At 49.7% G+C, this 24,394-nt stretch overlaps 3 protein-coding genes across 37 annotated transcripts in view; 2 read left to right on the forward strand and 1 right to left on the reverse strand.

Moving 5' to 3' along the window:
• The window catches only part of RNF121 (ring finger protein 121), a 68,452-nt gene extending 54,811 nt beyond the window's left edge, over positions 1 to 13,641 (forward strand). For both annotated transcript variants that reach the window (XM_003815687.5, XM_008968650.4), the window contains 5 exons: positions 3,076 to 3,183; positions 6,651 to 6,771; positions 10,775 to 10,908; positions 11,506 to 11,607; positions 12,251 to 13,641. In XM_003815687.5, coding sequence (XP_003815735.1) covers positions 3,076 to 3,183; positions 6,651 to 6,771; positions 10,775 to 10,908; positions 11,506 to 11,607; positions 12,251 to 12,371 — 586 coding nt within the window. In that variant the 3' untranslated portion in view covers positions 12,372 to 13,641. The remainder of the gene's footprint in view (positions 1 to 3,075; positions 3,184 to 6,650; positions 6,772 to 10,774; positions 10,909 to 11,505; positions 11,608 to 12,250) is intronic.
• Positions 13,642 to 13,785: 144 nt separating this feature from the next.
• Positions 13,786 to 24,252, forward strand: IL18BP (interleukin 18 binding protein). Of its 9 annotated transcripts, none has more exons than XM_057299334.2 (6): positions 13,786 to 15,063; positions 15,972 to 16,057; positions 16,396 to 16,602; positions 17,246 to 17,369; positions 17,450 to 17,597; positions 17,829 to 18,577. In XM_057299334.2, exons 2-6 carry the CDS (start codon positions 16,030 to 16,032, stop codon positions 17,904 to 17,906), a joined length of 585 nt encoding a protein of 194 aa, XP_057155317.1. In that variant the 5' UTR covers positions 13,786 to 15,063; positions 15,972 to 16,029; the 3' UTR covers positions 17,907 to 18,577. The 9 variants fall into 9 exon arrangements, with proteins under 9 accessions (XP_057155317.1, XP_063464723.1, XP_063464724.1 ...); XM_008968654.5 differs by lacking the exon at positions 13,786 to 15,063 and adding an exon at positions 15,089 to 15,708; XM_057299333.2 differs by lacking the exon at positions 13,786 to 15,063 and adding an exon at positions 15,089 to 15,414.
• NUMA1 (nuclear mitotic apparatus protein 1) overlaps positions 18,914 to 24,394 on the reverse strand; it is a 77,354-nt gene continuing 71,873 nt past the window's right edge. For 13 of the 26 annotated variants that reach the window (XM_055093730.2, XM_014346907.3, XM_063608639.1 and 10 more), the window contains 8 exons: positions 24,140 to 24,193; positions 23,238 to 23,484; positions 22,075 to 22,303; positions 21,283 to 21,419; positions 20,690 to 20,866; positions 20,275 to 20,391; positions 19,937 to 20,149; positions 18,914 to 19,588 (listed from right to left, as the gene is read on the reverse strand). In XM_055093730.2, the coding sequence (XP_054949705.1) occupies positions 19,577 to 19,588; positions 19,937 to 20,149; positions 20,275 to 20,391; positions 20,690 to 20,866; positions 21,283 to 21,419; positions 22,075 to 22,303; positions 23,238 to 23,484; positions 24,140 to 24,193 (1,186 nt within the window). In that variant the 3' untranslated portion in view covers positions 18,914 to 19,576. The remainder of the gene's footprint in view (positions 19,589 to 19,936; positions 20,150 to 20,274; positions 20,392 to 20,689; positions 20,867 to 21,282; positions 21,420 to 22,074; positions 22,304 to 23,237; positions 23,485 to 24,139; positions 24,194 to 24,394) is intronic. The other 13 variants (XM_055093733.2, XM_008968657.3, XM_055093736.2 and 10 more) reach the window with 1 other exon arrangement.

The following is a 24,394-nucleotide window of genomic DNA, read 5'->3' on the forward strand; positions in this document are numbered from 1 at the left end:
TTCTGGAGTTTCATTGTATAAGGTGAAATAGGTGATCCATAAGTTCCTCTCTGGCTTTGGTAGTTTACTTTAAAGGCCACTGTGGAAGATACAGGATGTGGAGCCAGATGAATGTGGATTGGGACCCCTAGCCCTGCCACTTGTTCACTGTATGACCTTACCTTTCTGAGCCTTGAAGTCTTCATCCCTAAAAATAGGACAATAATTGCTACCTCACATAGGGTGATAAGATGATATGAAGAAAAAGTGCAATAGAACAATGTAAGAGTCACCAAGGACACCACAAACAGTGCCAACTTCTGGCTAAAATAATTGAAAATATGTCTGTAATACAGAGGATTTTTATAATAGTAACTACTAGCTTTTTTTTGAGATGGTGTCTCGCTCTGTCGCCCAGGCTGGAGTGCAGTGTCACGATCTCGGCTCACTCATGCAAGCTCCGCCTCCTGGGTTCACACCATTTTCCTGCCTCAGCCTCCCAAGTAGCTGGGACTACAGGCACCCGCCACCACACCTGGCTAATTTTTTGTACTTTTTTAGTAGAGACAGGGTTTCACCGTGTTAGCCAGGATGTCTCGATCTCCTGACCTCATGATCTGCCTGCCTCAACCTCCCAAAGTGCTGGGATTACAGGCATGAGCCACCCTGCCTGGCCAGTAACTACTAGCTATTTATTTATTTATTTAGAGACAGGGTCTCACTCTCTCGCCCAGGCTGGAGTGCAGTTCACTGCAACCTCTGCCTCCCAGGCTTAGGCGATTCTCCTGGCTTAGCCTCCCAAGTAGCTGGGACTACAGGTGTGTGTCGCCACACCCGGCTAATTTTTTTTTTTTTTTTTTTTTGTATTTTTAGTAGAGACAGGGTTTCACCACGTTGGCCAGGCTGACCTCAAGTGATCTGCCCGCCTCGGGCACCCAAAGTGCTGGAATTACAAGTGTGAGCCACCACGCCCAGCCCTGTAACTAACATTTGATAGTGCTTTACAATTTCAAAGCACTTTTTAAAAATAGAGATGAGGTCGCACTCTGTCGCCCAGGCTAGAGTGCAGTGCCAGGATCACAACTCACTGCAGCCTCATCCTCCTAGGCTCAACCAATTTTCCCATCTCAGTCTCTGGAGTAGCTGGGACTACAGGCATGCTCCACCTTGTCTGGCTATTTTTTAATTTTTATTTTTAGTAGAGACAAGGTCTTACTGAGTTTCCTAGGCTGGTCTCGAACTCCTGAGCTCAAACAATCCTCCCACTTCAGCCTCCCAAAGTGTTGGGATTCCAGGTGTGAGCCATTGTGCCTGCCCTCAAAGCACTTTTGTAAACATCCTTATTTATACATGTAGCATTTCATGAAGATGTATTATATACCAGGAAATGGGCTCTGTACAATCCAGTAAAAAAGGTAGCAGGGTTTTCCCGTTTTACAAAGAAAGTCACCTCTCTTGTCTCAAAGAGGTGATTTGACTTATCTGAGGTTATCCAGCTACTAAAACATCACTTAATCCATATTGAGTTTTTTGACCTAAAATTTCACATCCTTTTCACCGTGTCTCTCTCTTTTGTGATCAGTGCAAACCCTGGAGAATAGAGCTGTGTGTGTTCTTTAAGACAACACTAGAAGGAAGATATTTGGGACCTTTCCCTAGCCTGAGAAACCATCACTGCTTGCCTGGCCACAGCAAGGAGGCATGGGCAGGGAAGGACCTTGACTTTCCTCCCTAGGGTTCAGCAGGGTTGGTAGTAACCTAGTCAGCTCTCAGGAACCACACAGGCTTGTGCTGGTTATTCAGGCAGATTACTAAATTGTTCATAAGCTCCCATCACAGATAGAATAGTGGCTCCTGATGACAGGGACCTACTCTTGTAGCATTTAAAAGGCTCTGGTTTGGCCAAACACCAGTGGCTTATGCCTGTAATCCCAGCACTTTGGGAGGCTGAGGTGGGAGGATCCCTTGAGCCTAGGAGTTCTAGACCAGTCTGGGCAACATTGCAAGACCCCATCTCTAGCCAAAAGAAAGAAAAAAAAAAAGGCCCTGGTTCCTTCAGGGAACCATCTTTCTTGCTGAGTCTAGTAGCTGGGATCCACCAATTAGGTTGTACACTGTCTTCATTGGCTCCTGGGGCACACTACTCCTCCTTCAGGAGCATGAACAACCCCATTCTACTTCACCACCACCACACACTTTCATCCAACTCAAAGATACTTCTTAAGTGCCTCTCTCCCTTCTGCCTCAGAAGAAAATTCATTTCAGAAGCAAATTCATTACACATCATTTCTTTCATTTTTGGCCTGTGGATAGGAGCAAAGCTGTATTCAGACTAACCGGGCCCAGGTACAAACAACCTGTAGCTCATTCTACCTCTGATTCATCTCTTGAATTCTGTTTCTGAACAACTAGCCTTCCCTGCCTGTTAATCTTCTGAGCATAGTTGTGTTTAATACTTTTTACTTCCTCATTTGAGGTGACATAGCTGTCTAAGGTCAGCTCTGCTCCTTCTTTGAGGCAGAAACTGCCTTTTTAGGAATCTTTTCCTTGGTCTGAAACCATGAAAATACAAAGCATAGCTGGGTGTGGTAGCTCACGCCTATAATCCAAACACTTTGGGAGGCTGAGGCGAGTGGATCATGTGGTCAGGAATTCGAGACCAGCCTGGCCAATATGGTGAAACCCCGTCTCTACTAAAAAAAATATAAAAATTAGCCGGGTGTGGTGGTGGGCACCTGTGGTCCCAGCTACTGAGGAGGCTGAGGCAGAAGAATCGCTTGAACTCAGGAGGTGGAGGTTGCAGTGAGCTGAGATTGTGCCACTGCACTCCAGCTTGGGTGACAGAGCGAGACTCTCATCTCAAAAAAAAAAAAAAGAAAAGAAAAAAAATACAAAGCACTAGTTCTTGAGTATATGGAGGCATTTCTGCAGTTAAGGGAGTGAGCAGCTTTGGATAGTAACTGAAGTTGCTCAGTAAGTCCTGAGCAAAGACCCTGGTGTCCCCATTGATGTGAGAATAAAGGATTCTGGTGATCCAGTGACCATTAAGGCCAGAATCTCTGTGTCAGCTGCACTAACCTTCTCTTCTTTCCCCAGGTTGGTTTATAAGTGGTTCCTGCTAATCTATAAAATCAGCTATGCCACTGGCATTGTTGGCTACATGGCTGTCATGTTTACCCTCTTTGGTCTTAACTTATTATTCAAGTGAGTACCCTTTGTTTTTGTTTTTGCTGGAGTTTGGGGAGGAGTGACTGTTGAGATGTACCTCTTGTTGCAAGTCGTGGTTATTCACAGGAGGGACATAATATCCAGGATAGGAGACTTGGGTGCTGTGGGGGGATGGGAGAAGACAGGCTCTCCATGATTTGTTCTGGCAGAAAGCAAGGAATGTCTGAATATATACAAAGTCAGAGTCCTAAATCATATTTTCCAAGGCTTTATATTTTAGTGGAGAAGTCTAGTAACCAAAGTAAGCATAATAATTATCATAACCTGCTATCCATAATTCTATCACCTTAACAGAGCTGTTTTTCTCGTCAGTGTGTACTGTTCATTTGTAGCATCCACTCTGCATGAATGGCCTTATGTTCAACTAGGCCAGGGGTTGGCAAACTGTGCCCTCTGTGCCAAATCAGCCCACAACCTGTTATTATAAAATGAAGTTTTACTGGAACATAGTCATGCTCATTCATTTATATATTGCCTGTGGCTGTTTTTCCACTAAAACAGCAGAGTTGAATCGTTGTGATAAAGACCATATGGGCTACAAAACCTAAAATATTTACCATCTGGCCCTTTATAGGAAAAGTTTGCTGACTCTTGGGCTAGACCGTCTACCTCCATGACCATGATTGGCCACAGCTAGCAACAGATTGACTTAGAAGGATACAAAATAAATAATAGAGCAGAGCGGTGTCTGCAAGTCTTCACAGTAGACTCAGAGCTTAGGTGTGAGGGAATGAGACGACACAGATGGGTGTGGAAGCCACCTGGCCTAGGAGCCCCATTCCCCCAGGAACACATCCAGTTTCAAGAATGTCGCAGTCCAGATGTGTTGTACTAATCACAGGTCATAAGCAGTGTTGCCTGTAATATAGCTGACATTCGACAAGATTTCTAAGGAAACAGTTCTGGAAAGTTAACCTGTGGATGTTAAGTCCTGCTTCATTGTTGGGCACTTAGGTTGTTTTCAATTTAGTATTATCCCAGATAACGCTGCTCTGTTGCTTCCTAAGGGTGCATTCCTAGGGATGGAATTTTGGCTATTGCTTCATTTGTCATAAGCCTTCCAAAAGATCTTTATTAGCTTACAGGTCCTCCCACCCCGAATTGAGTCAGATGCCAAGAAATCCTGAGCTCAGAGACTGGAGCATGCAGTGAGTCAATGAGGCAGACGAGGGTGGAAATATGCTTTCCTGGATGAAATACTGGTGGCTGTGGGCTGTGGATCAAGAGGAGCCCTAAGCCTACGACAGTGCACTGAAGCTAGAGATTTAGGATTCAAATTTAAGATAATGAATGGGATGATCACTGGCCTCTTCCCTGAGCCTAGTTATATTGTAGGCAGGAGTCTCTGAAAGGAGTTTATTTTAGGACAAGTAAAAATAAATCCTGGCCAGGTATGGTGGCTCTCACCTTTAATCCCAGCTATTTGGAAGGCTGAGGCAGGAGGACTGCTTGAGGCCAGGAGTTCAAGACCAAGCTGGGCAACATAGTGAGACTCTCAACTCTAAAAAAAAAAGAAAGAAAGAAAATTAGCTGGGTGTAGCGGTGTGCACCTGTATCCCCAGCTACTCAGGAGGCTGAGGTGGGAGAATTGCTTGAGCCCAGAAGTTCAAGGCTGCAGTGAGCTATGATTGTGCCACTGCACTCCAGCTCAGGTGACAAAGGGAGACCCCCATCTCGAAAAAAATAAAAATAAATAAATCCTATTTTATATAGTGAGAGTGCACTCATGAAATTCTTTCTTCTAGGGGTAGTACAGGCTGAAGGAATAAACAGGCTCCTGAAGGGTTTAAAGGAATTCATCACTGTAGAGTCAAACACATCTTGTCAAAGAAAACAGATATCTCCTGGTAACTTTCTAACCTGTATGGTTCAAAAATAAAATAAAAATCAAGATTCTGCATTATGGGATTCTGCATTATGGTTTTTTGTTTGTTTGTTTGTTTGTTTGTTTTGAGATGGAGTCTTGCTTTGTCGCCTAGGCTAGAGTGCAGTGGCTCACTGCAACCTCCACCTCCCGAGTAGTGGGGTCAAATGATTCTCCTGCCTCAGCCTCCTGAATAGCTGGGACTACAGGCATGAGCCACCACACCCGGCTAATTTTTATATTTTTAGTAAGGATGGGGTTTCACCATGTTGGCGAGGCTGGTTTCGAACTCCTGACCTCAGGTGATCCACCTGCCTTGGCCTCCCATAAGTGTTAGGATTACAGGCGTGAGACACCACGCCTGGCCTCTGCATTAAGTTTTAAAGATAATTCTTCTATAATTACAGTTTCTTTTTACTTGCCTGAACTCTACAATGAGGAAAACAGAATTGAGAATCTTGATCATTTTTGTGCTACTGATCAAATTAAGTGGTGTAAGATCAATGATTTCTAGTAAGTTAAATATTCAAGGTTCATAAGCAAATGCAGCTTTGTATATAAATATAATTTATAACTAAGCAAATACATATGGTTCTTTGTACAAATATTTTAACAGATAATTTTCTATAACAAAGATTTATAGACTCAAGGTTGCAAATTATCGGTCCTTGGAATTATTAAAACAAACCTTCTGATGTTATAGGCAAGATCTTTATCCTTCTTGTTAAATAGACTTGGACCAAAATTTAACTTTGATGATATGATACAGATTATTTATATTTGTAGTTTATAATTTTATAGTAACTGCTATATATTAATAAATATTTACTAATTTTATCTTTTTTTTCCTAAACCTGTGTTTGACAAGCTGTTTCTGTAAAGGTCCAAATAGTAAATATTTTAGGTCTTATGGGACAATAGGCCAAATCTAGGATATCATGTAGGTACTTATATAAAAAGAGAAAAAACTCCTACCCTGTCCCACCCTCTTTGCCTGGGGAAGGGGCCAGGTCTCAGGTAGTGGGCATGCTTTGTGCTCAGTTGTCATAAGCTGAGACAATCTCAGAAAGAGGGGCATGTGGCCACCGGAGTAATTTTCAGTCTCTGCACCAGTGACACCCAGATTCTGGCATGCCCTTTCCTCCTTATGGATGGCTCAGCTGTTTCAACCTGGGTGGCTAGCTGGAAGAGAGACAGCTCAGCGAGGCAGCTCACTTAGTGTCCAGAAGTTACCAAAAGTGGAATCCCCACCATGTAGGTCCCGATGAGCACAGGTCCTGGGTAGCTGCAAGTCATTGTCACCAGTTATGGGAGGCAAGGACTAAGAGCAGAGTGAGGAAAAGGGGTAGGAGGAGATACTGTAGCTTGGTCTTCACAGCCTACAGTGCTAGCCTCCTCAAGAGGTGTTCATGGGCCATATAAAAATAGACAGCAGACTGGATTTGGTCATAGTTTGCCCATACTTGCTCTAGCCTTTGGGCCTTCTTGCTTTGGGCCCTGCCTTGTGTGTCCCAGAGTAGTAATCCATAGAAGATATGTCTCAGGGTGGGTCTTTCTAGCTCTAATGCTTCCCTTGCAGGATCAAACCAGAAGATGCCATGGACTTTGGCATCTCCCTTCTCTTCTATGGCCTCTACTATGGAGTTCTGGAACGGGACTTTGCAGAAATGTGTGCAGACTACATGGCATCTACCATAGGGGTAAGTTCATCCGGGTTCTTAAATACTGCTTCTTGACACCTCCAAATTGCTCAAGTTGATGTCACTTGTTTAATGGAAGAGAAAGGCACTAGGGTGAGATAAGACACATAAAATCCTTCAAGATGTGCATATGCATGGACATTCCTTCCTTAAAGTTTCACAGCCATAAAAAAGGATAAAACCATGTGCGTTGCAGCAACATGCCAGCTAGAGGCCTTTATCATAAGCCAGTTAATGCAGGAACAGAAAACCAAATACTGCATGTTCTTACTTATAAGTGGGAACTAAACATTGGATATTCATGGACATAAAGATGGCAACAGTAGGCACTGGGGACTACAAGAGGAGGAGGGAGTGGGGACAACGGTTGAAAAACTATCTGTTGGGTACTGTGCTCATTACATGGGCAACAGGATCATTCGCACCCCAGACCTCAGTATCACGCAGTATGCCCATGTAACAAACCTGCACATGTACCCTCTGAATCTAAAATAAAAGTTGAAATTATTTAAAAAAAAATTAGCCAGATCTCAGATGTACCCTATAATTTTTCTCTTTAGGGCCATTATAGGAAAGAGCCACTTTATCCAGCAGGAAGTTAACATTCATTCAGTAGATACTTTTTAATGCCTGCTATGTGTCTAGACACATAGCTATGTGCCAGAATTACAAAAGTGTACAAAAATAAACATGGTTTTTGCCCAGATAAACTTTACTCTTGGGTGGGAGAGATGGCTATTATAGTAACAAACACAGATAAAAATAAAATTACAACTTTAATAAGCATTATGTGGGAAAGGTTCATGATGCTGTAAACACATGTAGTAGTGTCATTTGACCTAGTCTTGGGGCTCAAAGATGGCTTCCTTGAAAAAGTGACTATGGAGCTGACTTGAACAATGAATAGCAGTTAAGTGGATGAAGTGAGAACCAGGCAGAGGAAAGAGCATTTGTAAGAGTCCTGTCATGGGAGAAAGTGTGGGTGTTTTTGAGGAACTAAGACCAGTGCGGTTGTATGGCCAAGAAGTGTCTGGAGAAGTAGTGACTAGACTAGAAAAAAGCCTGTGGCCAAATTAAAGATTTTGATTTTTATGCTAAAAATCCTGGGAGGGGCCGGGCACAGTGGCTCACTTTGGGAGGCTGAGGCAGGCAGATTGCTTGAGCCCAGGAGTTCAAGACCAGCCTGAGCACCATAGTGAGACCCCATCTCTACAAAAAAATGAGAAAACAAAAACAAAAAAAAACCTAGCCGGGCGTGGTGGCACATGCCTGTAGTCCCAGCTACTTTGGAGACCAAGGTGGGAAGTCACCTGAGCCTTGCAGTGAGCTTGTTCATGCCACCAAACTCCAGCCTGGGCAACAGAGCAAGACGTTGTCTCTAAATAAGTAAAAATTCACAAAATGTATAATAATCATGCAAAGGCACAACAATAAATGATGGGGCACAAAAGTGCTTAGTCCATATTGGTAATTGTTTTTGAACTGCACAGTGGTAGGAGTTGCTCCTTACAATTTTTACTTTGTGAACTCTTATTCCTTGATTTAACCCACAGCCGCTACAACAACAGCCACTGTCACTTACTGCTTTACCAAAAATTGGGGAAGCTTTCATACTTGCTTTGTTAATCTTTAACTGTATGTGTAAAGCTACACATTTCATTTCAACATTTAATATTAAAAGTGTTTTGAGTCTTAAGAGACAATTTGGTGTCTCTTAAATAGAGGTTTAGTGATGTCTTTGTGACAGAAATATGACACAGGAACTGAACTCTTGTTTCTATCAATTAGCCTGTGGTAAAATTGGTTTTGTTATATGTCGTTTCATTTAAAGTCACAGTTTCCAAGAAACTGTCAGTGAAGTGAGGACATACTGTATTTGAGAAGTATTTTGGACTTAGATATAGTTTGGTTCTGAAGACTGAAGGGAAAAATACAAAGGAAATGTAGGTTTCAAAGCTGAGATTTCTGATTCGGCAACTGCTTGGATGGTAGTACCTTTCACTGAGATAGGAAATGCTGCAAGAGCAGCAGGTGGACATCACGGAGAGATGCTTAAATATGGGTAAATTAACAACCAATCTGAGAAATGCAAGTAAATATTTCTATTTTTTTTTCAGAATGGAAATATATCTTTATTGTTTTGCTGTTTATAAAAGTAATATGTTCTCTTTGTAATTATTTAAACAACACAGAAGTGCTCCCTGTCTCAGTGTCATCCCCCAAGACCCCACCCCAAGAAGGAATATTTCCATCACCTTGGGTAACTTTAATCTAGTACCGTTTAAGGCCAGGGACTTTGTCCCTCAGTATCATGGGAATATTCTAATTTTTTCTCTACTGGATCAAATTGAAAACAGTACATTGGATCACTTTATTGACAGTTTATTAGGTTCCTTTTTGAACAACTGTCTTGTGTTTTACCTTCATTTCCCTCTTACCTATTTGTGTAGACATTGGATCTTCCTTTAACCAGTTTACTCCCCAGAAGAGATTTCTAGACCACGTCACTATTTTGACCATTTTGAAGTATACAATTCATGCATTAATTACATTTGCAGTGTTCTGCAACATTTTCACTGTCTAATTCCAAAATTTTTCTTCATCCCAAACAGAAACTCTGCCCATTAAGCAGTAACTCATTACCCCTTCCCACAGCCCTGGTTTACCTCTAATATACTTTCCATCTCTGTGAACATGCCTATTGTAGATATTTCATGTAAATGGAATCATACAATATTTGTCCCTTTGTCTCTGGCTTTTTTCACTTAGCGTAGTGTTTTCAGAGTTCATCCATGTATAGAATGTATCATTCCTTTATATGGCTGAATAGTATTCCATTGTGTGTGACACCGCATTTGGTTTATTCATTCATCTGCGGATAGGCACTTGAGTTGTTTCCACTTTTTGGCTACTGTGAGTAACGCTGTGAGCACTGGTGTTTAAGTGTGTTTAGTCCCTAGTTTCATATCTTTTGGGTTTATACCGAGAATGGAATTGCTTGGTCATTTGGTAATTTTATGTTTTAACTTTTTGAGGACATGCCAAACTCTTTGCTTTCTTAATTATGATAATGCTTAAGTGAATATCTGTATTCATGAAGCTTCTTTGACACTTCCTCTTTTTTTTTTTTTTTTTTTTTTTTTGAGATGGAGTCTTGCTCTATTGCCCAGGCTGGAGTGCAGTGGTGCGATCTCGGCTCACTGCAAGCTCTGCCTCCCGGGTTCATGCCATTCTCCTGCCTCAGCCTCCTGAGTAGCTGGGATTACAGGCGCCCGCCACCATGCCTGGCTAATTTTTTGTATTTTTAGTAGAGACGGGGTTTCACTGTGTTAGTTAGGATGCTCTCGATCTCCTGACCTCGTGATCCGCCCTCCTTGGCCTCCCAAAGTGCTGGGGTTACAGGCGTCAGCCACCGCGCCCAGCCTCCTCTTATTTCTTTAAATTCCTTGAAGTGAAATTAATGGGTCAAAAGGTGCAACAATTTGAGATACCATGCTAAATCCTATCTGAAAGGCTTGAACCCCTTTTGCTGCTGCCACAAATGTCTGAGAATGCCCTTGTCACCAAACCAACATGGCACTTAATATTTCACTGTTTTAAATGTTGGAGAATATTGTTGTCCATTTCTGGTGGAACCATAGTCTGGCGACAGAATGGCTTGCCTGACACAGCTTTTGATCACCAGCCCCAAGTCCTTCTCCCTCCCCTTCCCCTTATCCTTTGGTGCTGATCCAGCCCAGTTTATAGGTTCTGTTACATCTAACTTCCCAACTGTCTCTAGTCTGGTTACTTCTCCCCATCTGCCCAGCAAAGATGAGGTCGATTTGACTTGTAAAAGATTACCTTTTCTAAACAGTTTAAAAAAAAAAAGATGTCCTCTAACTCTGGGCCTCCCGCTGCCACTGTGCCTCTTCTCTAGAAGGCCTGAGGTCTCTGTGGAGCTTCCTACTTTGGCTGCTTCTCACATCTTTTCCTATCTTTCCTTCCTGCTATTCTCCTTCAGTTCTACAGCGAGTCGGGCATGCCTACCAAACATCTTTCAGACAGCGTGTGTGCTGTGTGTGGGCAGCAGATCTTTGTGGACGTCAGTGAAGAGGGGATCATTGAGAACACGTATAGGCTGTCCTGCAATCATGTGTATCCTGCCTCGAGCTCCTGGGCCACATCTCTCCTGCAATCTGCACACTGTAGTGAGGGAGAGAAAGAGGGTGGTCATGACCCTAGGCGTGCTGTCCAGACCCTTGAGTGTAGGAGAGCCACAAGAGGGCCACCTTCTCTGCCCTTTCCCACAGATCAGAGCCACTCTTAGGTAAACAGTGGTTACAACCTGGCTGGGTCTGAGAGGAACCTGAGGCTGCAGCTAGTGAGGCTGTGCTAGCAGACCTGAGATCTGACCAGTCACAGGGGAAGAGGACCCTCTAATGGGATCCCTCAGTTTAGCATCATCCCCTGTTCTGAATAACACTTGTAATATTTATCATGTATTTACCCAGCTCCCATTCTCTGCCTATGTTGGGAAAGCCATGTATTGTCTCCATTTTGCCCCATAACAGTCTTGTGAGATAGGGATCATTATCCTTACTTCACATGTGAGGAAACAGGTTCAGACACAGGGACTTGCCCAACATTACAGAGCTGATAAAGAGCGAAGGCAGGATTTGAACCTTTCAAAGACTGGCTGGGGCTGGAGTGCCGCCCTGGCTCTCACCATTTCCCTTGACCAGCGGTGCTCAGCTTCCACGAGTTCTGCATCCGTGGCTGGTGCATCGTGGGAAAGAAGCAGACGTGTCCCTACTGCAAAGAGAAGGTAGACCTCAAGAGGATGTTCAGCAATCCGTATCCTTTATTGGGGTCGTTGTTGGGAGTGGGCTGTGGGAAGAAAGTACTGGCCAGTGTGACCTGCATTTGGGTCCTCCTGGGGCCCTCACTTCTGCCCCCAACCAGAACATGTCAAACCATGATGGGAAGCTGAGCTGCTAGTCCTGCCCCCATGATACACCCCCAGTTTCCCTATTCTAGGATTATTGCCTATTCTCAGCCTCCTTGCAGCCATTGTCACGGATAGATAGACTTGTGTCAGCCTCAGGCTGTGTTATCTTACACTGGCAGTTCCTTCTTAGAGAAGGTGTTACAGGAGGCCCTCCCTGCATGGTAGTCATGGGGAACTAGGATTTATCTCTATACCTCTCTCAGGGCTGCCCTGCCTCCAGTACCAGTCCCCTCTATCTGCCTCCCACCTTCTCTGCATTCAGCTCTTTACCCCAACAGACAGGCTGTGAGGAGGAAGAGGAGGGGGAGGGCAAAGTTGGGAGGGCTGCCTGAGTAGGAAGTGAGGCTGGGCCCTTCCAGAAAGCAGCCTCCATTCCTCTAGGCTGTGGAGCAGCTGGAAAGTGGGGCAGACCCAGGGAGCCCCACCACCCATGCTAGATCACTCCTGGCAGCTCTTGCACAGAGCCTCTTTTCTTTAACACACTGACAGCTGGGAGAGGCCTCACGTCATGTATGGGCAACTGCTGGACTGGCTTCGATACTTGGTAGCCTGGCAGCCTGTCATCATTGGTGTAGTCCAAGGCATCAACTACATCCTGGGCCTGGAATAGTGATGAAGAGCATCAGTGGAAAACCCACCCCACACGCCGTGGACCTCAGGGCACTCTCCTCCCTGCCCACAAAGACCTCCTGGGTGGGAAAGACTCAAAGGGGCACTTGGGCCACTCAGGACCCCTCTGGCTGTGTCGGACTGGGGAGGGATATGATGGAGAGCCAGCCAGTGGGGCTGTCAGCAGTGGGGGGCTTTTTAAAAGAAAACTATTTTGATGAATATATTTAAAAAACCTTTTTTTATTGTGGAGCATAGGAATTGCCCCCCTCCAGGCTTCACCCTCCCTGCCTAAGCAGGGTGGGGGCAGAGCCATGACATTTTTGGTTTAAAGGAGCCTTCTCATCTCTGGCCGAGAACACTGCTGGGCTCCCAGGTAGCTGAAGGCCTCAGCCCACCCACTCCCTTCTTCCCTGTGTGGGGCTCAAGCCTGGTGCACTTAGTATAGAAGAGCTAACGTACTCAGGCTTGTGCCACGGGTGAGCACTGAGGCCCCAGGTGTCCTCCCTCCCCCACTGTCTGGGACACAGGACAGGTGTTGCGTCTGACTCTGTCTCCCCCTGTCCAGGAGCTATAGGCTGGTTGAGGCAAGTGGAACTTGGCCAACAAGGGAAGCCTTGGGGCCTCAGAATTCATTGAAGATTTGTTTTGGGACAACTGGAAGAATCAGCACCATGGATACTCGCCCGTGGGCAGGGCTGTGGTCAGCCAAGAATAGAGGTCATATAGTTGGGCCATGGGGCAATTGTTGGCAGCCATGACTGACGGCCCCTTGTGCAAGCTCATTCTTCAGTGGATCCTTCAGTGGAGTGCTGACACGTGCCAGCGGTCACTCTGCCACATCACTTCCTTCTTGAAAGCCTAAGAGTGCGTATGCGTGTGTGTGTGTGTGTGTGTGTGTACGTGAGGCAGAAGAATATGACAGATGTCAGCTTCTCCTTGTGTCAGATGATATGTCCTTGAAGCTGGCAGGGGATTCCCAGTCCAGGGAATATCCCTACATGATTTTTGTCATTCATGGGTCCTCCCTGGGCCTGACAACGGGAGTGGTGGGTGGGTGAGAACAGGTTCTGAGAGGGGGCTTCTAGGAAGGCCCCAGCCCTAGTCCTAGGCGACTTGAATAAAGTGGGAGGTCAAACATGGGCCTTCGGCATTGGGTTTCTAGGGAATATGGCCCAGTAGGGCCTGCCCCTTCAAGGGCAGCAAGAACGAAGCAGGATGTTGTCACTCCCGTCTGAATAAAGCTCCATGAGCTGGGTTGGAAAGCTGAACATTTATCTTGCTTTCTTCTTCCCACCTCTTTCCCTGGGGTCCCCAGGGGTATCTTGCCTTTGTTAACCCCCATCGGAGACCTGAGGGTCTGGGGGTGGTTGGGCCTGCCTTTCTGCTGTTCCCAGCTGTTCCCCTGCTGACATCCCTAGGAGTGGTGGAATGCCAGGCTCCTGTCCTGTGGCCTAGGGGCCTGGGGCATCATTGGGCCTGCCTTCAGACTGAGGTTGCTCTATGTTCTCACTGCCTGAGGACAGTGTCCCGCCACCACCTGCCTTCCTTAGGGCCACACTCAGGCTCGGCTTCTCTTCCCCAGCTGTGGCTTCCCATGGTACCCTGCTGCTTATGCCACCTGTGGGGCTGTTCCCCTCCTCAGAGAGGGGAATGGGGCTGGTCAGAGGACCCAGGGATCACCCTTCCTTTTACTTTTTCCCCCCACCCCCCTGTCAGGCTCAGGTGAGAAGCCGAGGCCAGGCTGTCCAAAGCTCTTTTCATGTGTAACAGTTCTGAGTCCCTTGACCTCCCCCCTTGGCCTGACTCTGGTCTCGGTTCCACTAAGACAGAGTCCTGTCATCTTTCCCTACCATCCCCCACTGGACTGTCTCTCTCAGAAACCCCAGGCAGCCTTGCCTCCTGACCTAACTCCTGGAGATGCTGGTGTTCTTGGGAGGAATTTCTCCTGCATCTTACATGCTAGAAGCCCCTGGGGCAGGAGGTAGGGGGAGGAATTGAGAAGAGGAAAAACATGAAGTAGACACCTAGAGAAGAAGGATGTGACTTGTAGTATCCTGTGTCTAAATTAGGAATATGAATCTGGTTTTTCTACAAGAAGTTTGAGATCACAGCTGACTGTGTTCCTGATGCATCCACCAAACCCAGTTCCATCTGTGAGCCTCCCTGGCTCTGTCACCAGCCGTTGCACCCTCCCAATCACAGGAGTCACAAACCTCAGACATGCAGCTCCTGTCCACACTTAATATATGCATGCATTGGATCACCCAGTCCTGGTCTTTCTGCCTCCATGGATAACTGCATGACCCTGAGAGAAAACCTCCTTAGATTTAGCATCCTAGGTTCCTCACACGCCTCACCCTGAATCCTGGCCCTCCCGCAGCCCCAGCGCCATTTGTCCCATCAGTGACCAGATTCATATTCTGGTGTAGACTCTGTTGCCGGAGCCAGTGTTGAGCCAGTCCGCCTCTTCCCCGGGAAGTGCCTGCCCTTCCCTCCTGTTAGGGTTGGCTCTCGAGCTTGTGTGCCAGTTCCTGGGTTGGCTGTGAGAGTTCTACAGACAAGGGGGAAGTGCTCTCGGTGTATTTCCTGTGGTGGGTTCACACGCAGCTAGACACAGCTAACTTGAGTCTTGGAGCTCCTAGAGGGGAGCTTCTGGAAAGGAAGGCTCTTCAGGACCTCTTAGGAGCCAGGTAGGAGTCTGGGACTACTAGTGAACCTAGACCTGTGGCTCTGGCCAGAGGGGCTAGGATGAGAGACAGAGGGTGTGATGGTGGGTGCTGGGAGATGTAGCCGACCTTGGGGCTGGTGGCTGGGGGAGTGGGTAGCCTGGGAAAGGCTAGGATGTGGACGGGCTGGTATGGCATTGAGCCTGAAGTGGTCCAACTTGGGGTTCCCCAGTGCCTAGGAAAGTTGTCCCCTTGAATGTCAGTGTGAAGGTGAAGGAGGAAGCAGATGCCTGTTCATACGGAAACAAAGACCTGGCTGTGAAGAGGGGAGGCGGACACCAAAGTCCTGACACTTGGGCGGGACAGAATTGATCTGTGAGAGACTGTCATCTAGTTCACACCCTAGGTGATCCCGGGGGTGGCATGGGGGTAGATTAGAGATCCCAGTCTGGTATCCTCTGGAGAGTAGGAGTCCCAGGAGCTGAAGGTTTCTGGCCACTGAACTTTGGCTAAAGCAGAGGTGTCACAGCTGCTCAAGATTCCCTGGTTAAAAAGTGAAAGTGAAATAGAGGGTCGGGGCATTGCTTTCCCAGAAGGATTGCTCGGCATCCTGCCCTTCCCAGAAGCAGCTCTGGTGCTAGAGAGAGCACTGCCTCCCTGTGTGACTGGGTGAGTCCATATTCTCTCTTTGGGTCTCAGTTTTGCCTTCCCTAATGAAGGGGTAAGATTGGACTAGGTAAGCATCTTACAACCATTTGTGGTCATGAGAGCTGGGGTGGGGAAGGATTGTCACTTGACCCCCCAGCTCGGTTTCTAAGTGCTGAAAGAGCTCCAGGCTATGCTACGGGAGGAGAAGCCAGCTACTGAGGAAAAGCCAGCTACTGAGAAAAAGCGGGAGTGGTTTACCATTCTCCTCCCCCACCTTTCACCAGAGAAGAGGACGTTGTCACAGATAAAGAGCCAGGCTCACCAGCTCCTGACGCATGCATCATGACCATGAGACACAACTGGACACCAGGTAGGCCTTGGGGCTACGCATGGGCAGGCGGGGTAGGGTGAGGTCTATGAACAGAATGGAGCAATGGGCTAACCCGGAGCCTTCACTCCAAGGCAAACCACCCAGCGCACCTGGTGCTGTTGCTTTAAGAACCTGGGCAGATATTGTAGCTCTGGCTCCAGTCTAAAGCTTCTCTGTACTCTGTTCAATAAAGGGCTAAGGGGTGGGTGCTGAGGGGTCCCTCTTCCCGCTCTGATGCCCTGGCTAGAACCCAGACATCTCTGGGCTGGAGTTACATCCTTACCCAGGCAGCCCACTCTGTCTCCAGAGCCGCTGACCTGTAACTGTCCTTTCCTCAGACCTCAGCCCTTTGTGGCTCCTGCTCCTCTGTGCCCACGTCGTCACTCTCCTGGTCAGAGCCACACCTGTCTCGCAGACCACCAAAGCTGCCACTGCCTCAGTTAGAAGCACAAAGGACCCCTGCCCCTCCCAGCCCCCAGTGTTCCCAGCAGCTAAGCAGTGTCCAGCATTGGAAGTGACCTGGCCAGAGGTGGAAGTGCCACTGAGTAAGAAGCACAGTGGTGGAGGGTGGGCTATGGGCACAGAGGTTCCCAGGGTCGGGTTGACTCCTGAGCGCCAGCCCCCTTCTGCCCATGTACCACCAGCTGAGCCAGCTGGGCTGAGCACGCACCATTCTCCCTCCCCAACCCAGTGTCATGGGTGCAGGCTTGGCGCAGCTCCCAAGATGCTCCCTATCAAATAGGACAGAGAACTCAAGACATAAGTAATGGTCACAGGACCTCCCAGAGCCTTGGTTGCAGTGGACTCCAAGGCCAGCCCCTCCACCCAGAGCCTGCTGGCCTCTGGCCATCTCAGAGGAGCAGCAGCCATCCAGCACTGCCTCTGTCACCTGGGCTCCCAAGTCACCGAGGCTGGGCACTAGAAAAGGTCATCCTGAGGAGACAGGTTCAGAAGAGGATTCATCACGTGAACCAAGGACCATTCCTCACATTCCCCGTGTTTAGGGCTAGGGCCTCTCGGAGACAACTGCACTTCTTTAACGGACGTTCCCACCTAGGTGGTGTGCAGAGCAGTTCTCTAGGTTCCAGATGCATGGGGACTCGGGGGAGCTGGCAGGGAGGGCACAGCAGAGCAGGGCAGGGGAAGGGCCTGCTCTTCCAAAGAGCTAACTGCTGCCTGTGTCCCTAGATGGAACGCTGAGCTTATCCTGTGTGGCCTGCAGCCGCTTCCCCAACTTCAGCATCCTCTACTGGCTGGGCAATGGTTCCTTCATTGAGCACCTCCCAGGCCGACTGTGGGAGGGGAGCACCAGGTGAGGGTCGCAGCAGCCAGGTGGGTGGGAAGGAGGCCTTCTGCGGCCTTCTCATGACCTTTCCTTCCCTTCCGCTCCAGCCGGGAACGTGGGAGCACAGGTACGCAGCTGTGCAAGGCCTTGGTGCTGGAGCAGCTGACCCCTGCCCTGCACAGCACCAACTTCTCCTGTGTGCTCGTGGACCCTGAACAGGTTGTCCAGCGTCACGTCGTCCTGGCCCAGCTCTGGGTGAGGAGCCCAAGGAGAGGCCTCCAGGAACAGGAGGAGCTCTGCTTCCATATGTGGGGAGGAAAGGGTGGGCTCTGCCAGAGCAGCCTGTGAACTAATGCCCAGCATTCCTCAAGGTCAGCTAGACAAAAAGGAACTTAGGTCTTGGGCAGAGGAGGTGTAGCCTGGGGCAAAGTGATGAGATGTCCCTCCTTTCCTTGGCCTGATCCTTGTCTGCCTTCACTTCCCTAGGCTGGGCTGAGGGCAACCTTGCCCCCCACCCAAGAAGCCCTGCCCTCCAGTCACAGCAGCCCACAGCAGCAGGGTTAAGACTCAGCACAGGGCCAGCAGCAGCACAAGCTTGACCAGAGCTTGGGTCCTACCTGTCTGCCTGGAGTGAACAGTCCCTGACTGCCTGCAGGCTGCGTGGATGAGCAACACACCCCCTCCTTCTCTGCTTTGGGTCCCTTCTCTCACCAAATTCAAACTCCATTCCCACCTACCTAGAAAATCACAGCCTCCTTATAATGCCTCCTCCTCCTGCCATTCTCTCTCCACCTATCCATTAGCCTTCCTAACGTCCTACTCCTCACACTGCTCTACTGCTCAGAAACCACCAAGACTGTTGATGCCTTAGCCTTGCATTCCAGGGCCCTACCTGCATTTCCCACATGACTTTCCAGACGCCTCCCAACTATTCTTGCTTTTCCCAGACAGCTCCCACTCCTATGTCTCTGCTCATTTAGTCCCGTCTTCCTCACCGCCCCAGCAGGGGAACGCTCAAGCCTGGTTGAAATGCCACCTCTTCAATGAAGTCATCCTCTTTCAGCTCTGGCCACATTCTGCAGACTTCCTATCTTCGTGCTGTATGTTTTTTTTTTTTTTTCCCCCTTCACTCTAATGGACTGTTCCAGGGAAGGGATGGGGGCAGCAGCTGCTTCGGATCCACACTGTATCTGTGTCATCCCCACATGGATCCTCATAAAGGATTATTCAATGGAGGCATCCTGACATCTGTTCATTTAGGCTTCAGTTCCACTCCCAGGAACTTTGCCTGTCCCACGAGGGAGTATGGGAGAGAGGGACTGCCACACAGAAGCTGAAGATAACACCTGCTTCAGGGGAACACAGGCCCTTGAAAAAGAAAAGAGAGAACAGCCCATAATGCTCCCCGGGAGCAGAGGCCACTAATGGAGAGTGGGAAGAGCCTGGAAAGATGTGGCCTCAGGAAAAGGGATGAGAGAAAGGAGGTGGTATGGAAGACTCAGCAGGAACAAGGTAGGCTCCAAAGAGCCTATATTCCTCTTTTTCCCACACCGATCAAGGCAACTCAGTACTCATGGGAGAAAAATAGACTTTATTTACAAGTAATAACATTTAGAAAAGATCCATCCCCGGCCCTTAAAAACCTTCCCATCACTCCAAATCCCACCCCAGTGCAAGTCTGGGGAAGGTAGGGTGTGAGCTGCCGCTGAAGGCTGTCCCCCAACCCCACTCCTGAGACACAGGGCCCATCCGTCCTGGGAAAGAGCATCCTCTGGCAGGTGCTCCCACCAGGTCAGACCCAGTCCTGGACTTCAAGAGTGAGGGCCCCTGCTGGGCCCAGCCACCAGGACAGCAGGAACCAGGGCCTACTCCTCTTATGGTCCCTTCTAGATCCAGAGGCTAAGAGGAAGACTGGCCAGGCCCAAGGACCCAGCCATCAAGACCAGCCTCAAATCTGGTTGTGATGGAGAAGTGACTTTGCTTTAAGAAAAAAGGAGGCAAGGTAGGGAGAGCGCCCACACTGTCCATGCTCCAGGCCCCCTGGGCCAGCTCCGAGAAGGCGCCAGTGAAGATCCAGGGACCAGGCCAGGGTGCGGGCAGGCATCACTGTCTCTAGGGGTTTGGCTACTGTTGGCCTGGGAGCTGAGAGAAGGCACTGAGAGGGACAGTAGGCGGAGGACCAGGTGAGGTCAGCATCAGGGACACAGGTGGGGCCACTCACTGGTACTGGCCCTTTAGTGCTTTGCCTGAAAGAGACACAGTCACATGGCCAGATGAGAACTTGCGATACTAGCCTGCACCCACTGGCTGGGAAGATCTCTTCCTGCTCCCACGACCCTGTCTGGATCCCCTCCCTTGTGAGCCCCAGGGTTATCAGTTGCTGGCTGTGCCTGAGCAGCTCTGGGTGCTCTCCATGAGAATGGGGCCATCTGTCTTCTCTCCTTGGAGAGGAGCTACCAGGACAGGGACACCTCTTACCCCACACCCTCCAGCAGCCTGGCGTGGCCCCGTCTTGGATGCTACTTGGTGGGGTGGTCTGGGGGGTGCCCATGCTCTCATCGGGTTTCCCTCCCCCATCCTGCCAGTGCCTCTACCTTGCCCTTGGCTCGAGGGGTGGCAGCAGTGGCGGCAGCAGTGGCGGCGCTGGCTGTGGTGGTGGCAATGCGCGGAGAACGGCGGGTTCCACTGCGAGTGTTGGGGGAAGCCTTGGACAGGGCCTTCTTTGAGGCTCCCCGCCGCAGAAGGCTGTTCCCTAGCTTCTTGGGTGTGTTGAGGATGCTGAAGGCCATCGACTGGCGCCGGTCAGCCTGCAAGGAAGGGCTGTCAGACCGGGAGACCCAATGCTGCCTTCCCAGGCCAGCATGCTGTGCCACGCTCTACCAGCAAGGTCCCGCCAGGGCGTCGCTTCATCCCCCTTCAGCCCCAGCCTCACCTGTTTAGTAGAAGCTGGAGCTGCTTTCTTCTGGGCCTCAGTAGTGCTCTGTTTGCGCCCTTCATGTCGGTCTCGGGGAGTCATGGGGCGTGGGAAACAGCTGGTGGCCTTCTTAGACTATGGAGAAGAGGACAGTTAGGCAGACAGTAGCAAGAGGAGTCACATCTGAAGCCAGGTGTCTTGTCCTCTCAGAGCTGAGTGGACCTTATAAGTCAACGTGCAACCTGCTCCCCTTCCCAACTCTGGGCCAGAGCCTTCCCTTCCCAACAGTTCCCATCCATGGGTCAGGCCCTTGGAGAGAGGGAAAGAGAGGGGGAAGTGAGGGAAGGAGAGAGAAGGCTCCCTTTAGTCCTTGGTGAGCTGGGCCTGACCTGGGCACAGTGCTGGAGTAACACCCAGGAGCCACCGCGCCTACCTCAGGAGTTCCAGGGCCCTGGTGGGGCTCTAGGGAGACCCGTTTGCGCTGCTGCCGGGTGGTGATGCCAGTGCCCTCGGCTATCTGGATTGGCTGCATGCTGGCTCGGCGCAGGGTCTCTTGGGGGTCTCCGGTTTTCATCTCCTCATCTGTGATGGTGCCCAGGCTCAGGGAAGGCTGCATGGGTGGAAGAGGTGGTCAGTGGACCATAGCTGTATGGAGATGGAGGAGGACCTGGGGCTGTCCCAGAACTCTACACTCGCCCGACACTTATGGTCGGGACCCTTCCTGCCTCACGAGGTAGAAAGTCACAAGGCCTCCTTTCCTGTTCTGCTTTCTACCTAAGCCCTGGGCAAATGGCCACAAGCAGTGCAGTCCTGACCAGATTCCTCTCTGAGCTTCTGCCCACCCCCAGGGACTTCACCCCTGAGTGCCCTCCCAGCTGTCTGTTCCACCTGGAAACATGAGAAGGTCACCCTCCCCCTCCTCGGCCAGTCAGCGATCCAGGGCCCTAGTGCTCAGGCTAGATCAGCAGGTGGGATTCCAAGGGAGGACAGGGATGGGAGGCCCTGCACAGTGACCCCAGGGCTCACCCTGGACTCCAGGGGATAGCAGGTCTTCAGATGTGGGGGGCACACTCGATTGCGCTGCTGCAGCTCTGCAATGCGGTTCCAGTCATCCAGCTGCTCAGGCTCATCCTGGCAAGTGCCCACGTAGAAGCTGTTCCTTCCTGTGGAAGGCAGGGAAGTGGGAACAAATGAGCCTGGAGTCGGCAGGTCACCTCCTGGCCCTGGCATCTTGCCAGCCTTTGCTGCCACCTACCCCATAAACTTGAAGCCCAGTCTGATTCAGTGCCGCAGGTGCAGGAGTACGGCACACAGACTATTTCTATCCTAGGGGCTTGCTCACCACCTTCTCCCTGGAGAGGGCAGAAGAGGTCACACGCAGAGACTGCTACTACATCTTATTCACCCACCAAGGCTTGGTGGCCAACACCCAGAGGAACAAATTAAGGACCTGGAATTAATTCCCAGGGGCTCCCTGGTGCCCAAAGGACAAGAGCTTCCAAGAAGAGTCTGGCCAGCCTGGCCTTTCCAGCAGCCCATCACCGCCTGAGAAGGGCATGGAGGACTCCCCACAGCTAAGTGTCACAATTGTGCTGGGAATCCCGGGCCCTTAACTCTGGCTGAGTGCCCCCAACACAGCCAGCCCCTAGATGGGCAGGTAAGGAAGGCCCTGAGGCTGCAGGAAGGAGGGGCAGGTGGAGCTGGATGGTAGCAAGGAGGCCAGCCTTGGATTTTTAAAAAGCTTTCCTCTTTTCCCTGTGCCACGATCCACCTTCCAGTCTAATTTTGGGGTATAGTAAGTCCCTGTAGTCCCCTCACCTGGAGGGGCCCCACTGGACACCCCGGCCTGGGAACGACGAGCAGAACTGCGAGTGGTGGGGCGGTAGCCAGGCAAGCTGAGCAGGGCTGAGTTGCCATAATCGGGAGAACCCAGGCGAGCTAGAGACTGAGTAGAGGAGGTGGCTCGCAGGCTAGCCTGGGAAGCAGGAGCAGACCGCGTGCTGTAGAAGGATGAGTTGGCGCTGTCTGGCTCTTCCACATCTAGCTTCTGGAAGACAGAGTGAATCTGTTGCAGTGTACAGTCCCTGGCACTATACAGAAGCCTCCCATTCCCTTCCGAAGCCCTCAGATCCCACGGCACATCCATGTATTCCCAACTGCTTTGCAAAGGTCCTTAAAGTGTGTGTCTGCAAGAAATGGGCCTTGTCGACAGAAGCCCTCACAAGGTGGTGCTGATGTTGTCAAGACTCTTTTCTACGCATTTTTTTCATGGAGTCTATTCATAATGCTTTGAGGTAGGGAATGCAGACTGTTTATCAGCCCATTTTGGAGATGAAGTGCAAAGTGCAAAGAAATAAAGTGACTAACCCCAAATCACACTGCTAGGAAGTATCAGAGCTGGGGCTAGGCCCCATGTCTCCTGACTAGTCAGGCTCATCCCACAGCCTCTGCTGTCCCTCAGTCCAAACTTCCAGGGCCCTTACCATCTTCCAGAACTTCCCCAACTTCTTGGTAGCAGGGGGCACCCTAAACACACAGGTCCCCCCTGCTGTACCAGGGGCCCCTCTCCCCTCCTCCCAAACCTCCCCTTCAAGATGTGGAAACAAAGGCAAGGGCCTGCAGCCTGTCAGGCAGTCCACTGGGCAGCAACAATGCCTCTCAGCTGCATGGGGCATGCTGGGAGGCACAGGATGGGCTGCAGCTTCGCCATGTTCTCTCCCTTCACCCTGCACAGGCTCAGTGCTACGCATGGAGAGAATGCTAGCCTTAGTCAGGAGGCAGGGATCTAATCCCAGCCCTGCCTTTTTCTTCAGAAGTGCCCCTAACCAAGTCACTGCCCTTTTTAAGACCTCTCAGCTTTCCCACTGTAACATGGACTGGCTGCTCATCCCTCCCTGCTCCTGACTGAGTGCCCAGTGCAAAGATGCCCTTGAGAGGAAGTGGGAATTGCTGCCCTGCAGCCCCTGTCCCAGCAGCCTGACCTTGGTCATGGTGATGTTGATGATCTGCGTGGTGCGCCGACGAGCGGAGCGGGTCTTACGACCCGAGTCCAGGAAGACGTCTCCCAGGGAGTCCAGGCTGCTCTCCAGGGGGGCCTGACTCCGAGCAGGGATGGGAGTGAAGTAGAGACTCTCCAGGGATTCTACCTTGGGGGGCAGGCGCTGGGAGATAGGTGAGGCTGGTTCTCCAGGGACACTGGTGCCGTCTGGCTGGGTACGAGGCAGCTTGCTATGGAAAGGAAACCTGCTGAGGTACAGTCCTTCACGCTAGAAGGCATTTTGTCCAGCCCTTTTTGAAAGTGACCATTCCCATCCTTACTACAAGCAGATGAGGTCAAGCAACCCATCTCTCTGATTTTTCAGAGGTACCAAGGAAAGCCCTTGACCTGGGCCTTCCTTTCAGTCCACTCCCCTGGCTTCTCCTAATAGCTCCTCATAGTGGCAATGCCCAGACCCAGATGTCCCATCCCCACCAGATGCCCATGGCTGCTTCACAGCAAACACGTCCCAATCTAAGCCCACTTCTCTGTTCTTCCTCCTGCATCTCCCATTTCAGTGAATAGGAGCGCCCCCCACTCAGGCCCCCAAGCCATGAACATGGGCATAATCCAATGTCATTCTGCTTGGCAAGCCTAATCACCAAGCTTCCTGAACAGCTCCTAACCACACCCCACTCCATGCTCATGTCCTTTCCCTGGTCTGCTTCATCTCCTCTCACCTAGACTCATCATGGCACTGACAGAGGAAGATGAGTGGTGACAAGCCAAGAACTCAGGCCAGGCTGCCCAGGGTCAAACCCCAGCTCTACCACTGGGGGACCTTGGGCAAGTGACTGCCCCTCTATGCCCCAGATTCATCTGTTAAAGGAGACAGAATAAACCTACCTCAGAGGGTTGTTGGGGGACAAATCAGGTATAATTGTCATGAGTGCTTTATGTCTAGCACAAAATAAGTAAATGTAAGTGTTTAATAAAAACATTTTTCCAGTCTTAACTTCTATACTGGCTATTAGAATAATCTTTTTAAGATGCAAATTAACCATGTACTCTTCAGTTTCAAATTCTTCCAAGGTTCCTTTTTTTCCCCCCTAAACCTTTCAATTACAGCCACCAAGGTTTCCTCAATGCCTTTAGGATCAA

The sequence above is a fragment of the Pan paniscus genome, chromosome 9, assembly GCF_029289425.2.
Source record: "Pan paniscus chromosome 9, NHGRI_mPanPan1-v2.0_pri, whole genome shotgun sequence".
In the NCBI taxonomy this organism is placed as follows: Eukaryota; Metazoa; Chordata; class Mammalia; order Primates; family Hominidae; genus Pan; species Pan paniscus.

Excerpts from the sequence above, each read along its gene's own strand:
- IL18BP (XM_063608651.1), top strand. The coding sequence starts at position 16,030 with ATGACCATGAGACACAACTGGACACCAG. Across the intron at positions 16,058-16,395 it reads GAGACACAACTGGACACCAG|ACCTCAGCCCTTTGTGGCTC; the intron begins GTAGGCCTTGGG and ends TCCTTTCCTCAG. Across the intron at positions 16,603-17,245 it reads AGAGGTGGAAGTGCCACTGA|ATGGAACGCTGAGCTTATCC; the intron begins GTAAGAAGCACA and ends CTGTGTCCCTAG.